General features: G+C 36.0%; 1 protein-coding gene and 1 pseudogene across 3 annotated transcripts in view; one reads left to right on the top strand and one right to left on the bottom strand.

The window, feature by feature from the left end:
• Positions 1-16,767, bottom strand: part of PCCA (propionyl CoA carboxylase, alpha polypeptide) — a 577,332-nt gene that overhangs the window by 251,416 nt on the left and 309,149 nt on the right. For all 3 annotated transcript variants that reach the window (XM_006879382.1, XM_006879384.1, XM_006879383.1), the window contains 2 exons: positions 15,544-15,612; positions 9,823-9,898 (listed from right to left, as the gene is read on the bottom strand). In XM_006879382.1, the coding sequence (XP_006879444.1) occupies positions 9,823-9,898; positions 15,544-15,612 (145 nt within the window). The remainder of the gene's footprint in view (positions 1-9,822; positions 9,899-15,543; positions 15,613-16,767) is intronic.
• LOC102865836 lies at positions 7,231-9,292 on the top strand (annotated as a pseudogene).

The raw sequence follows: 16,767 nt of genomic DNA, 5'->3' as shown, positions 1-16,767 counted from the left end.
GTGCTTCTTGTTCAAAGAATGTTTAATAGCTGATGCTATTATTTATTAATAGAAAATACTTTCTTTTTGTTTTTTCTAGTTAAAATCTTATGTGAGCTTTGTAATCACAAAATGTTGGCTATAAGTCAAGTTTAACAAGTTTAAATGTATAAAAAGCAAGATTTTAGAATAAACTAGAGCTCTCTACATCATCCTGGTGTGCAGACTCTCATTTTTGCCGACTTCGTCCCTCACCTGCTCACCAAGAAACCCCTCGAGTTTCTTGTCATGACCGTGGTCGGGTGGTCGGTGACATTTATTTGCACCATCCTAGAACTCTTTGGAGGCAGGAGCGTCATCCACTTCCAAAACAACACGCCTCTGGAAACTCTATGAACTTGAGAAATGATGACAGTTATATAAAGGTTTCAGTCCTTTTGTTTATAGGGTGGCTATGAGTCATGGTCAACTCTACAATAACCAACAACATCCTTGAACTCACATAGTTTTACAATTACTAACCTATAAGCCACATATACTTTTTTAAAAAAAGAACCTCACTATCTGGTGTCAGTACTTGTTTGTAGTTATTCTTGACACTAGCCTGAGGTAGACAGTCAAATACCTTATTACATGAATTAGTTCTTTTTCTCCCTACAAGCATGCTTATATTATCCATTTGTTCTTGTCCAATTGTTGACTTTATATTTCATTTTGAGATATTTTCCCCTTAGATCCTTGATTAGAAGAATTGTGAAATATTAACATTGATTAGAAATTCCAAAATATACAAAAATAAAATGTATAATAAAAAAGTTCTCTCATCCTTTCTACCTTGTTTCTCATTTGCCCATTCTTTCTATCATAATTCCTATCTACCTCCTGTAGAAATGCAAGGTCACAGAAGAATTAATGCCTTTGAATTTGGTGTTGGAGAAAAGTGCTGAGTATACTACAGGCTGCCAAAAGAACAGATACATTTTGAAGAAGGTACAGCCAGAGTGCTCCCTGGAGACAAAGATAATGAAGCTTTATCCCACATACACTGGGCAGGAAAGGTTATTCTTTGGAGAAAGACATCATGCTTAGGAAGGTGAAGGGGCAGCAACAAAGGGACTTTCAACCAAGTTTGTTGACATTGGCTTGAATGTGTCAGAAATTGTGAGGATGGAACAGACTAGGACAGGGTTCAGATTGGTTGTTCACAGGGTTGCAATAAGTTGTATTCAACTCCAAGGCCCTTAACAACAATAACAACAACAAATCAATGTGTGTGTAAACATGCGAATATATAGGTGTTTCTACTAAGTAGCACATAACATATTTGCATGTTTCCTTATTTCCTCTCCTTGTCTAGCTACATCTAGTGTCTCTTTTAGGTACATGATCACCAGGATATCAATTGGATTTCTCATGTCTTTCAGATAGGTGTGACCTAGTGACTAAGTGAATGACAATAAGATGTGAATAGAAACAAAGGGTGACCTTTGTGGGGGGAAACTAATGTGAATCCCCCCTGCTCCTGCCAATATATATATATATATATATATATATATATATATATAATCCCAGTTATAAAAATATAGTTATATACTTGTAAAAATAACTTCAGTTTTCTTCAGCCTGCACAACTAGTTACTTAGCCTCCAAATTCTCTGTTTCCTGTCTTTAGTTAGGTAAAGTAGTTTGATCTGTTTACTAGAAGAGGAAATGCATCTCTCCTCGATCTCTTAGGCTATTTCCCAGTCATATGTAAATGTATCTTAATCTGCCTGTTAACCAAGCAAGAACGGGGACTGTGGCCTTTGTGAATTACTAGTACTTAAATATGAACTGTTCTTTTCAGATGTAGAAATTATTTTTTTTTACTAACAAAAGTACATTGTTAAGTGAATCTCACCCTCCCATAAAAGCCCATGACCACTCCCAGATGAGGAGGCAGTCTTGGAGGTTAACTCACTGTCTGCCAGATCATCCTAATAAAACGCTTACAGATATTGAAATCCCTTTGTCTTATTGGCGATTAACTATGGAAAGAACCCCTTACGTTCAGTAACATTTGGAACTCTAGTCATAACAATAAGTGAGGAGTAGATTAAAATAATTTTAGGTAAAATATTAATTGGACTCTCTAACAACAACAAGATTGTAGACTGGTACAAATAAAGAGTATATACAGAAAAAAAAAACCTATTTAGGAAACCCATAATACAGACAGCAACAGCATGGGATAGCAGGACAAAGAAAAGCAAATTAAGCCAAATATTATTGAGACAAAATACAATGATCTTGAGACTACTTTTTTTAGGTCCAGGTATTTAAACACCTACAAGATATGTCAAAGACTCTGCTTTTGTCCATTAACGCATTGCAATTGAATCAGAACTGACAAATAGCTATCTATTGGGTTTCCAAGGCTGTAAATTACATGATAGGGTGTTGCCTCTCTTTCTCCATTGGCCTTACAAAGGTTATTCATTATGGCTTTTCTAACCACTGACAATTACTTTAAGCATATGACTAGGTAGTACCAAACAAATATGAGGTGTTTGTGGCACCACCAAGGAGACTGGATGGCTCATTAATAAGGTAAATAGCATCTCTGGAGTGAGAACATGCAAATAAGGTGTGTAGACAACTATTAGGGAACTCAGGTGGCCTACTCAATAGGAAGTTGAGCTCCCAACCCAAGGTGAGCTGCACTTTAGGAAAAGAGGAACAATCTCCTCATATGCAATTTACATTCCCTGAAAATGTGCTGGAAGGTAAGCGGTGAGCTGGTTTTTACTTGATGGCAATGAGTAAAGTTGAGCTGAGCTGAGTCTACCAGCGAAGCCACTGGTCAGTGGCTTACATTCATTGCAAGCTTACATTCAGTAAGTTCAAAGGCAGAAAATTGGAATCTTGTTAACATCAAGAAAGTAGCAGAACTAAAAGAGCTTTGTAACATTGGCCCAGCCTGAGAGAAAGATTAAGAATCAGAGGGGTAATTGCCTTCAAGCATGCTTGAGAAGAATTTGTCCTGAGTTGAAAACTGTATCCTGAATTGTATTTTGAATTGAATTGTAACTCTAATAAATTCCATAATCTTGTATTACATGTGAGTTCTTTGTGGTCATTGCAATGGATTAGTAAACCTAGTAATGGACTAACAAGTTTTGACAGTAATAGAATTGTAACAAGATGGTTGATATTAAAATTATTAAAAGAAGGTACAAAGACATGTCTGATCCCATAGAAATCAGCTGTGCTGTTGATAGTTTTGACTGAGATTCTTCACCCTTTAGGAATTAGTAGAAGTCTGACATTGCTGCTCCAGACTAGCAGTACAGTTAGCACCACCTCTATAACCAGAAACACAGTCTTCTATGATTCTCCTTTAACTTCACCACTTCCTGGCTGTATCTTCCATTTTTATAACTCACTTTACTTCACTGCATCAATAACGAAATTTCTAAATTAGAATTAGTTATTCTATAAATCAACTATTCCAAATGTCTCTAACAATGAAGTAAAAGAGGAAGGATAGTAAAGAAATGTATAAACTTTAACCATAGTATAAATTTTGAACGTTGAAGGGGGGATGCTTATAAAGCTACTTTTTTTGAACAAATGAGGAAACTTGTATATAAAAGTAGATGATATGACAAAGATTAAAAAAAAAAAGTAGATGATATTAGGTGATTTTTATTTATGTTCTTTGTTGTGACAATAGTATTAAGGTTTTAAAAAAACATGACCTTGCCCTTAAGACACATGCTGAAGTGTTTAGGAGTGGTATGTCATGATGTATGAAAATTTCTTGAATAGATAAAAAAAAAATCAAGAAAGAATAATGATATGGAGCTGTATGAAGAGAATAAAAGAGAAAGCAAAGAAGGAGGAAAGAAAGAGATGGAAGGGGGAAACCAGCAAACTGAGAAAAACATTCCGTAGGGACAGTTGTGAGTCTGTTTGAACTTGGTAGCAAAAGCAAGAGAGAAATATACTAACTGATTAATATAGGAGAAAGCATATTTCTAAGCATAAAATACTTTGAAAGACTAGGAGAAACTTTTCTTTGGTAACTGCATGGAACTAAATGTTACACTTTTGATATGTGTGTGTATGTGTGTGTTTGTGTGTCTATCGCTATGTGCATTCAAACATAATTTAAAATCTTTTTCAATTAAAATAATCTTTCAATTGGAATGCAGTTGTACTGTGAGAGTTGTTATTTGTTAACATCAAGTCACCTATACTTCATAGTGACCCTAAAGTCAGAACTTTGCCCTATCCTGTGCCATTCTCATGATCTGTGATATACTGAAGCTTATTGCTACAGTCCCTGTGCCAATCTGTCTCACTAGAGGTCACTCTGCAAATTCCTTTATCATTTACCAATATTTGTGGACATACCTTCAGGTCACAGCTACATAGTTTTCATATTAATTTTCTTGTACTTAATCATACATTCATTTGGTGAATACTATACTTGGAGCTCTGGTGGCATAGTGGCAAGAAGCTGTGCTGCAGTCCCAAAGCCACATGGTTCAAGGCCACTAGCTGATTCACAGAAGGAAGATGGGCAATCTTGTCCCATGTGTTTAGCTGCCTCTGAAAACCCACCAGAGGGTCAGCTATGGGTTGTTTCTTACTCAACAGTACAATAACAACAACATACTTGGTCAAAAATTTTGGCTGTAAACAATATTGCTGTAAATATTTTTATAAATATCACCTATTATGGTCTTTTATCTCTAAAGGAAACTCAAAAGTTGTACATTTAAAGCCAAAGGGTATGAACTTTTATTTTAACAGGTAATGTCGGATTACATTCCAATATAGATTATCAAGCAAGTCACACTCCAAACATGTATGAGTGTGCTTTGCCCCTTAGTTTAAATTACTGGTTATCTGCCTTAAGGATCTGGTGTGGAAAATAGTGTATTCAAACTCTGTAAATAAACCGGCATTAAAGAAACAAAACAAAACAACAAAGCAGGGAGCTTCTCTAAGGAGGCATTTGAATTAGACACTAAATGAGGCAGTTCCAATAGAATCACTCATGTAATTCAAAAGCAGTACTCATTAACATCCAAAGGTCAAGATGAAAGGTAGAAAATAAAAGACAACCTTCTTCCCCCTCTTTAAACTTTATTGTATATTTTCACCTATTGCAACACTTATGGAGCAATAAGATCTCTCGTGGTATAGTATAACATGCTAAATTGCTAATAAAAAAGACAGAAGTTCAAATCCACTCGCTGCTGTGCAGGAGATAGGTGAGCATATATAATGTTTAAAGCATCAGAGATACAAAAGAAGGTCACTGCATTGGAACTGAGTAAACAGTAGTGTGCTTGAGTTTGGGTTTTGGTACAGAATTATGCACTATATATAAAATCTGTTTCTGTATTTGGTCATATCAGCTATATTAAAAACTGCTTGAAAATGAGTTGAGTGTCAATCATTCATGCAATGATTATTTACTAAGCTATACACAATGTACAGTGAACATGATAAACACCAACAGTACCCACATTATCCTAATATTATTAGACAAACACATCAATTGATTATAAATGTACATAGTCATGTTATGTTTTCAAGAAATAAAACAGATGCAATATAAGTGTATAATCACTAAATATAGAATAAGGGATGGTCTAACATGAGCTCTGTTTATGTAGAGTATAATAAACTCTACACATCACAAATTATGGGGACATGGGATTAATAACATCATTTTAAACAAGTGGTTTTATCACAGGGGAGAGAGAAGGTGAAAAGAAGTTCTTGAACTGCAGGAGCCAGTGCTATGGTAAAATATGTCTTTTGATATATTTAGATTTAATCTATTCTTGGAATCAATTTATAAAGCAGATACACTTTTATAGTGTAGAATAAAGACAGAAATTCTATCGTCACAATAAATGCTTATCCCCAATATGTTATAAAGTTAGCAGAATAAGGGCAAACTTATTTTATATTTTAAAAAACATTTTAAAAACCAGTTTTAAAAAATGGTGAGTCTACAATAAATATAATATACTCCAAAAGCAAGGCCACTGTTGTCAAGTCAATTTTAACTCATGGCAGCCCTCTATCAGCTTTTCAAAGAAGGATATAAATCATAAAGGAAGCAGAGTACTTCACCTTTCTCCAACAGATCAGCTGGTGGATTCGGATCATTGATATTTTTGGTTACCGGCCCAACACGTTGCCAACAAGACTCCTTATAAAGTATATTATTAAACGTTCATTGTCAGTCCAGTTGGAACTGATTCACAGCTGATTTTCCACTGGGTTTTTGAGGATCTAAATTGCATAAGAGATAGACTCTTTTTCTCCTGCACAACCACTGGTAGACTTGAACCTTTGAGTTAGCAGCTTAATTCCCTACTAACTATATCATCAGAGCTACCTACAGTATAATTGTTGTTGTTGTTTGCCATCGAGTAGGAACTGACTCATAGCTGACTCTCCAGTGGGTTTTCAGAAGCAGTAAACTGTATGGGAACAGACTGACCATCCGTCTCCAGCAGAGCATGAGGTGGATTTGAATTGCATGCCTTTGGGATTCCAGTGCACCTTCTTACCATTAGGCTACCCTAAGCCTCCCACACTTGCTGTTAGATGCTGGCAAGTATGATCCATAGCAACCCTATGAACAACAGGACCTGAACCCTGTCCTATCCTGTGCCATCCTCACACATCTAATACATAAATAAATGTGATATAAGTATAAAAAAATAGCAAACAATTAAAGCAAGTAAGTTAATATAAAACATGCCCATGAAATTTAAATATGAAGGGGATTGTATAGATACGAATAATATAAAATAAATAATAAATACAGAAGGATACGTTAAGTGTTAATTCCACACTTTGAGAAAATTGCCCAACAGCTATTGTTATGTGTCCTCGAGTCAGAATCAGTTCAGAATTGATCCTCTGGTGGATTTTTCAGAGGCTCTAAATGGCAAAGGAGGAGAATGTTTATCTTTAACCAATGAAGCAGTATGGTGGGTTCAAATCACCTTTTGGTTGGCAGTGCAACTCCTTATTCTAGACCACCAGGGTTACTACCAAGTTGTGTAATATCAAAGTCCGCAGAGATTTAAGTGCATAAAATACTTTTACTTTGATTTATTACTTCCAACTCATGAACTTAGCATTGAAGTTTACCAGCAAAAATTTGAACAGAACCTAATAATTAACAAGCATCATAAAAATTTCAAATATGGCTCCACTGAGGACCCAGGCGAGATGGTGGCCGAAGGGGTCGGAGAGGCTGCACAGGGCAGCGAGCCTGGTCAGCCGGGTCAATTGGAGCAGCCGCTGCCCCAGCCACACCCTCAACCACCACAGCAGCAGCAATAGGGAGAAGAGGCGGCGTCCAAGGGGGGAGAAGCGTTGGCATCGCCAATGGACAATGGGTGTCTGAGCCTGGACTCGCCCACCTATGTCCTGTACAGGAACAGAGCAGAATCGGCTGACATAAATCCAGTGCCAAAGAATGATGGCCCTAATCCAGTGGTCCAGATCATTTATAGTGAAAAATGTAGAGATGATTATGATTATTTCTGGGCTGTCCTGTAGTGTGATGAAAGAAGTGAGCGGGCTTTTAAACTAACAAGAGATGCCATTGAGTTAAATGCAGCTAATTACACAGTTTGGCATTTTCAGAGAGTTCTCTTAAAGTCACTTCAAAAGGATCTATATGAAGAAATGAACTATATCACTGCAATAATTGAAGAACAGCCCCCAAACGATCAAGTTTGGCACCATAGGTGGGTTTTTAGTGGAATGGCTGAAAGAACCATCTCAAGAACTCGAATTTATTGCTGCTACTCTTAACCAGGATGCAAAGAATTACCATGCCTGGCAGCATTGACAACGGGTTATTCAGGAATTTTAACTTTGGGATGATGAACTACAGTATGTAGACCAACTTCTCAGAGATGTGAGAAATAACTCTGTCTGGAAACAAAGATACTTTGTTATTTCTAATACCACTGACTACAATGATCCTCTTGTATTGGAGAGAGAAGTCCAGTATACTCTGGAAATGATCAAGCTAGTACCACATAATGAAAGTGCATGGAACTATTTGAAAGGAATTTTGCAGGACCGTGGCCTTTCCAAATATTCCAATCTGTTGAATCAGTTACTTGATTTACAACCAAGTCATAGTTCTCCCTACCTAACTGCCTTTCTTGTGGATATCTATGGAGACATGCTGGAGAACCAGTGTGACAAGAAGGAAGACATTCTTAACAAAGCACTAAAATGATGTGAAATCCTGGCTAAAGAAAAGGACACTATAAGAAAGGAGTGGATTGTATTTGGGGGTATGGGGTGGGGTTTGGGGAGGTACGGGGGGGATTGTGTACCAATGAGGGAGTTTTTCTTTTACTTTTCAAGGAGAGGAGCAAACGGGGAGGGGGGCGGTTGTGCGGGGAGAAGGGTGCAACAATGAATAAATGGAATTCCAAAATCTCTGTAGATGTTCATTGAAATGAAAAATAAACAACCTAAATAAAAAAAAAAAAAAGAAAGGAGTATTGATGGGCATTTAGGTTGTTTCCAACTCCCTGCTATTGTAAACAAAGCCACGATAAACATGGGTATACATATATCTACTTGGATGTCATTTATGGTCTCTTTAGGGTATATTCCCAGTAGTGGAATTGCTGGGTCAACCTAAATGCCCATCAACAAACGAATGGGTAGAGAAGCTGTGGTATATTCGCACAATGGAATACTATGCTGCATTGAAGAACAAGGAACTCATGCAATATTATTCAAAATGGGTGAACCTGGAGGACATTATGCTGAGTGAGGTATCTCAGTCACAAACGGACAAATGCTATATGGTGCCACTGTTGTAGAATGAGGCTGGCATTGGGGTGGGGTAAGACTGAGAAAAAGTGGATGAAATATGTTTACGACATTGAAGTCTATGGGGGAGAGAATAGTCTAAAAGTATTATATTTTAGGGCATTATTTTTATCGTAGGAGTACGCAATGAGGGTTGCAGAGTGGATTATATTTGGGGGTAGGGGGTGGGGTTTGGGGAGGTGCAGGGGGATTGTGTACCAGTGAGGGAGTTTTTCTTTTGCTTTTCAAGGAGAGGAGCAAAGGGGGGGGGGGGTTTGTGTGGGGAGAAGGGTGTAACAATGAATGAATGGAATTCCAAAATCTCTGTAGATGTTCATTGAAATGAAAAATAAACAAACTAAATTTTTAAAAAAAGGAGTATTGGAGATATGTCAGAAGATCTCTTCAGAGCAAACACAGCACAGAAAGTGCACATGCACAGCAATAACACTATCAGGAAGAATTTGATGGAATGCCTTCACTATGAGATATAACAGATTCCACAGTAGATAACAACAACCATTTGATTAGGAAGGGGCTGAGCAACTGTGCTCCACCACTTTTCAATTTCTTTAACCTCTAAAATAAAACCTCCCAGCCCCATTGCTCTATTTAGTTATTATGAGAAAACAGTAAAACTGTACAGCCAGCTTCAAATATAGACTTCATAGATTCATTATCCATTCATAATTCAAAGTAAACTTCTATTTTACACTTTAAAGTTGAACTCAAAGTCCATTACTGAATTTACTGGGTAAAAAGAAAAGATATCATTTCATTATCAATGGAAAGTAGCTAACGGAATATACTCCATGAAGAATATGAAACATATTCTGACTTTGTAAGCTATCCTTATTTTTATTTAAGTACATAGTAAGCTAATGTTCCATGGAATTCTCTATTTGACAAATCTTCAAGTTGCTTTCCAAAATCGGTATATTAATATATAATAAAAGAACCGCAACTGTTTGTTCTTACCTCGGATAATATAACTATCCAGAGCATCTTCCATTCTCTTCAAGGCTTCAGTTCTATTAGAACCATATGTGATTAGCTAAAGACAACAAAAAAGGAGAGGGAGTAAAAATTTCTATCTATATATTAAGTGACTCAACTTAGTAAAACATTTAAGTATTTAATATCTGATTCCCTAGTTTACACATTAATATTTCACAGTAGTTTGATTCCTAAAGTATGCTGTTAGAGATGGTTTTTAAGTAAAAAAACAAAACTAGATTTGAACTATTTCAAACTTTTCTTCTATACTTCTATACATGATTATCACTATCAAAATAAGCAGAGAAAAAAATTTTAAAGAAGCATACCCAAGTGTGGACATTTCAGACAGGATATGAATATCTGGGATGAAGGAAAGAGTTATGCTCTATTCTTATTTTTTCTTTCATTTCCAAACTTGGACCTTGAATAATTAACACTTAAATAACCAGAAAAAAAGACAAACACCTACAGATAAATATTTAAATGTTAATACTTTTAAAATACTTTAAGAATCTGTTTTAATGAGGGGATTAGACAAAAAGGTACACGCATGAGAAAAGCATAAAGATTTTACTTTTCTATACAATGGTGTGCCTATTTATACACATTTTGTAATAATTTAAAAATAAAGTAAAATATGTTGCTAGTCAGTCTGTAAATTATTTTAGCATATTATCGATTAGCTCTTCACTGTCATTATCAAGCAAGATTCATTTAGAGGTCTTTTAAAACATTTCTTTTTCTTTTTTAATTTTTATTTTATACATGTTTATTTACAAAGTTCTTATCTGTGTTTTTCACATTGGATCATTCCCATTTCCTTCAATCGCTCCCCATACACCAAACTGTATGACCCTCTGACTAAATCTCCCAACCCCACCCATCGTCACCCCTCTGCTCCCCCTCTACCCACTTGGATCCTCATACTTGTTCTACAAAAATGGTCTTATACAGTATTTGTCCTTGTGGGATTTAGTTCACTTAGCATAATGTTCTCGATTCCCTCCCAAATTATGTAGCAATTTACAAAATCATTGCTTCTGCGTGCTGAATAGTATTCCATCACGTGAATGTACCATAATTTCTCAATCCATTCAATTGTGGTTAGACATCTGAGCTGTTTCCCTTGTGATTGTGAGTAATGCTGCTATAAATACTGGTGTACAAAACTCTTTCACAGTATATTCCAAGCAGTAGCTGGGTCATATGGAATGCCTATGTTCACCTTTCTGAAAAAAAATGTCAAACTGCCTTCCAGTGTGGTTGTACCATTTTACAATCTCACCAATAGTGTATGAGTTCTTATCTTTCCATGACCTCTCCAGTATTTATTGCTTGCTGCCCTGTTAAACTTTGCCACTGCTTGGGGAGAGATGGTATTTCATTGTGGTTTTGATATGCATCTCACTTATTGCCAGTGATTTTAAGCATTTCTTCTGTCTTTTGGCCATCTGAGTATCTTCTTCTGTGAAAATTCTTTCCATGTCTTTTGCCCATTTCATAATTGTGTTATCAGTCTTGTTCTTGTGGAGGCCCAGCAGGATTCTGTAAACTTTTGATATGAGACCCTTGTCTGAAGTTGTATTGCCAAATGTTTTTTTTCCCCTCTCAGTAGGTTTTCTTTGCATTCCGTTGGGGAAAGTTTTTGATGCACACAGGGATTTAATCATTAGAAGATCCTATTCATTAATTTTATCTTCTCCAGATTGAGCATTTCTGGTTATATTTTGCAGTCACTTTATACCATTGTCTATGTCGTCTAAGCTCAATCCCAGTTTGTCTCTGATGAGCTTTATGGTTTTGGGCTTTAGTTTCAGGTCTCTGATCCACCTTGAATTTTGTATATGGTGTGAGATGTGGAAGAAATGTCAAACTGCTTTCTGCAGATAGTAATCCAGTATTGCCAGCACCATTTATTGAAGAGACTGTCATTTCCCAATTGATAGGTTTTATTTCCTTGTTGAGTATCAGTTGACCATAGATAGCTGGGTCCATTTCTGGGTTCTCAACACTGTTCCATTGGCGTGCCTGTCAATGTATCAGAACCATGCTGTTTTAATTACTACCACTGTGTAGTAGGTTTTGACTTCAAGAGAGTGCTATGTCTCCCACTTCATTTTTGTTTTTCAGAAGTGCTTTGCTTATTCAAAATCTCTTTCCTCTGCACATGAAGTTGACAATTTCTCTTTTGATCTCCTTGAATAATGAATCTCATATCTGGATTTAGATTGCTTTGAACATGTAGATTGATTATGGTAGGCTTGATATTTTCACAATATTGAGCCATCCTGTTCATGAATATGGAACAATTTCCCACTTATTTAGGTCTTTTATTGTGCCTCACAAATATGTTCTGTAGTATTCTTTGTATGGAAATTTTATGTCTCTAATTAGCTTAACTCCCAAGTATCTCAATTTGTATTGTAAGTGGTATTACTTTCTTGGTTACCTTCTCTTGAGTTCTCTTTCGTACTATAGAGAAATCCCTCTGATTTTTGGCTCTTGATCTTGTAACCTGCCACTCTACTAAATGAACCTAATAGCTCCAATAGGATTTTGTTGAGTCTTTGGAGTTTTCTGTGTACACTATTGTATCATCTGCTTATAGCAACAGTTTAACCATCTCTGCTGAACTGGATGCCTCTTATTTCCTTCTTTTGTCATACTATCCTAGCAAGCACCTCCTATATAATATTAAATAGAAGTGGTGACAGTTGACACCCTTGTCTGGTCTCTGTTTGCAAGAAACCAGACAAACCAGCAAACTCTGTTTGCTTTTAGTCTTTCTCCACTGAGAAGGATACTGGCAGCTGGTTTTGCATATATACTTTTCATTATGTTGACGAAATTCCTTCTATTCTAATTTTGTTGACTGTCTCTATCAGGAAGGGGTGTTGAATTTTCTCAAATGCCTTTTCTGGATTAATTGCTAAGATCATATGGTTCTTGTCATTTGCTTTGTTAATATGGTGAGTAGCATTTGTTGTTTTTCTATTGAACCATCTTTTCATATCTGCTATGAAATCTACTTGGTCATGGTGAACTTTTTAAAATTATTATTTTATACTGGTTTACTTACAAAATTCATAAAGTATATATATAAATTGTTTTGCAGACCATATCTGTCACCTTTACTTTGACCCAACCTTCCTTCCACCCATCAAATTGTGTGACCCTATGATTAATGTTCCCCCTCCCGTCCTTGGATCGTTATACTCATTCTACAGTAATGGTCTTATATCGTACTTGTCTTTATGTGACTGAATTAGTCCACTTAGAAAAATATTCTCCAGTCTCTTCCATGCTAGGCAGTGATTTACAAAATCATTGTTCCTGCATGCTACATAGTGTTCCACTGTGTAAATGTACTCAATCCATTACACTGTGGTTGGGAATTTTGGGGATTCTATTGGCTAGGTATTTGTTAAGGATTTCTGCTTCTATATTCATGAGAGATAGTGGTCGGTAGTTTTCTTTCTTGGTAATATCTTTGCCTAGTTTGGTGTTAGAGTTATGCTTGCTTCATAGAATTGCTCTTGAAGTGTTAACTTCTTTTTCTGTTTTTTTAAATACTTCATGTAGAACTGGTGATAGATCTCCTCTGAATGGTTTGGTAGAATTCAGCTGTGAAGCCATCAGTTCCTGGACTTTTCTCATAGGGAAGTCTTTATATCACCTGTTTAATTTCTTCTATTGTGATAAGTTTGTTGAAGTGTTCTACATCTGTCCATGTCAATCTGAGCAGGGCTTAAATTTCAAGGACTTTGTACATTTCCTCTAGTTTTCTTTAATTCTTCAGAGTATAGCTTTTCATAATATTCTGATATTATCAATTTAATTTCATCTGTTCTGCTGTGCTATCATCTCTGTCATTTCTTAATGGAGTTATCTGTGTCGTCTTCTTTCTTTTTTTCTTTTGTTAAGTTTGCCAATTTTATTGACTCTTTTAAAAACAAGCTCCTGGTCTTATTGATGGTTTCAACTCTTTTTCTGTTTTCTATCTCACTGATTTTAGCTCTTGTCTTTATAATTTCCATCTTTCTAGAAGCTGTAGGATTAGATTGTTGTTCTTTTCCTATTTGATGAAGGTGCTGAGTTAGATCATTGATTTTTTTTCTTTCTTCCTTTTTTAGCGTGTGTCTATCGCTATGAACTACTCCCTGATGACTGCCTTAGCTGCATCCCAGAGTTTTTGGCATATTGTATTTTCATTTGCATTTGTTTCAAGGAATTTTTTTAATTTAATTCTTTATTTCTTTTATAACCCAATTGTAAGGACATAATTCTATTAACTGTGATTCATTTTATAAAACACAGTGTATGAATGGAGGGTATATGAAATATAATGTACATGAATGAAAAACAATGTGTATGAATTATGTATGCAAATCAGTAGAAAATTTAAAAAAAAAGAAGGGAAAAACCATTACTACTCTGATGCATATGGAGTGAACTGGACAGCAACTGATACGTTGTTTAGCTTGGATTTTTAGTGTTAAATCTTTAGTGAAATAGGAAAGATAAAACTTTGTGTATTTAGTGTATCTACAACTATATTTTAAAACCTACATTTGGAGAAAAAACATCTTGAGAAACAGTGTTAAAATGTTATCTCCCCCTATGAATCTGAAATGTTAGAAAACACTGAATTTTCTAAATAAAATCTACAGTTTTATCTATTACAGTCAGTATTTTCTACTTTATGAGATCTTGTTGTTGTTGTTGTTATGTGCCGTCGAGTCGCCTGCGACTCATAGCAACTCTATGTACAATAGCCCTAAACTCCGCTCTGTCCTGTGCCAATCGCACTGTCTCCGACACTCCCATCCCAATTATCCCAATCACTGAGATTTAAAATATTTTAACAGAGCTAAATATTTAAACAGAAATATTATATTTATCCTATTTGGGCCAATTGCTGTAACTGAGGACTGATTGTAAAATAGTGTTTTACATGCTGGGCTGCTCAACCAAATGTCAGCAGTTTGAATCTGCTAGACACTCAGCAGAAGAAAGATAGCTGTCTCCTCCTGTAAAGATTCAGAGCTTTGGAAACACAACAGAGGGTCGTCCTGTATAAGAATTAGTATCAATGGGATTTATATAACAGTTAATTATGTCAAACCCATTTAATTAACTTATTGTTGCTTTATACTATCCAGTCTCAATCAATCTATAGCTACCATGCAGCAGGTTTTCAAAGACAGTAAACTGCATTAGAGGAGACTGCCCATCTTTCTCCCACAGAGAGGTAGTATATTTTATATATTTTAATTAAGTAGCTTTGGGTTGGTAGGAATACACTTCACCACTAAGCCAGTAAAACTGAAGGGGGTGAGAAAAATTGTTCTATCACCTCATGTTAATTCTTTCATGTGGCAATTTTCAGGAATGTCCAAAGATAGGACTTTCTTCCTTTTCATTATAATTACTTGGGTTGGAATCACTGGACATGTGTGACTATGTGTGTAGTAGTAGTCTGAGTTAGTTATTGGGAAGGATTAAGTTTTACAAATTACTATGACAATTTATCTCTTAAGAGAAAGAAATTTCTGCTTTCACTTTTCCATTAGTGCACAATTGTTTCATTTTAGCACCTGACTCAGTCTAGGCCTAATTTGAGACTTCTTAATTAAGCACTGCATTATCATTTTCAGGGGGGTGGGGTGGGGTAGGGAAGTCTGTAGAAATAAAACTAACTTTAGAAATCATTGGATCGTAATAAATGCTAATATCACTTCCTGGTTGAATGCCACTGTCAACTCGGACCTAGGAGAAAAGAGAGGAGAAAACGGAAGTCACTTAATATTGTACAGGTTTTTTTTCAAAAGAAATTTTATCATTTTACCCTCAATTTGAAACTACAAAAACTCAATTATCTTATTCTGTACATACAAAGAATAACATAACTTTCATGAAATAAAGGAACTTAAAAAACACAATCCAAACCAACAAAAATACTTTTTTACATTACTATCCTGGGAGACATGGTAGCTATTTGATGATGTCCTCCAACTGAAATAAGGCACGAGTGACACCTCTTCTAATCATGTTCCCATTGTCCCCTTCCAAGAGCCCCAGTGAGGACCCCAGTCAAGCACAGACAGCAGGACTTGGGGGCTCTGCTCCTCAGCTCTGTGGGAACACTAGGTCTGCCACTTTCATGTCTATAACACTTTCCTTTTTTACCTCACCCTCTCAACTGTAAAACGCTTCTTTTTTTTTTTATGTTACTGTTAGTCTCCTGAGGCTTTAATGTTTATACAGCTTTTTCCATGGCTATGCTTTGTAAGGACACAGCCCCAATTAGAGTTCTGATTTTGCAATTTTCATAGGGTATAAAAAAATAGCACAAGTTCAAAATATTCTTTTGAAGAATCTGATTGCTGTTAACCAGCCAACAAGTTAGTTAGTCTATTGCTGATTCTTGTTTTCATCTCTCAGTTTGATAACAGTGGTAAGGCACAGAGGTTAGCCATGTAAAACTTTTCAAATGAGCAGTTGCTGGGGACTAAATATTAAATTACTGCTACAAAGTTTTGGAATCTGAAGGATTTAAAAGCTAGTCAAAATACTGAAGACTGTCAGGCATATCCTAGGGATCTTGAGGATAGAAGAATTTCATCGAAGCTGCTAGAACAGCAGGAATTTGATGCCCAACATGGTAAAGGAGTGGGAAGAGAAGATCGGAAGCTCACTTAGCTCTTCACCTGCGGGAAGAAACCTTCCTAATAAACAGCAGCTCATCTGTCTGCAGCATGGCAGAAAAAGGTCAACACAGCGGCTGTTAGCCCTTTAATATTTTAATTTAGGCAATTATCAAGGGATCACATGTAGAACCTCTTGTCTAGGATATCCACATGAGGGTACGGTGATGGCTTTATTAGACAGTGACACCAAAAGATAAACAGTAGTTTTACTCTA

The sequence above is a fragment of the Elephantulus edwardii genome, unplaced genomic scaffold, assembly GCF_000299155.1.
Source record: "Elephantulus edwardii isolate Elephantulus edwardi_28Jun2011 unplaced genomic scaffold, EleEdw1.0 scaffold00003, whole genome shotgun sequence".
Lineage (NCBI taxonomy): Eukaryota > Metazoa > Chordata > Mammalia > Macroscelidea > Macroscelididae > Elephantulus > Elephantulus edwardii.
The sequence above is the reverse complement of the archived record's forward strand: the minus strand, read 5'-3'. Positions and strand labels throughout refer to the sequence as shown.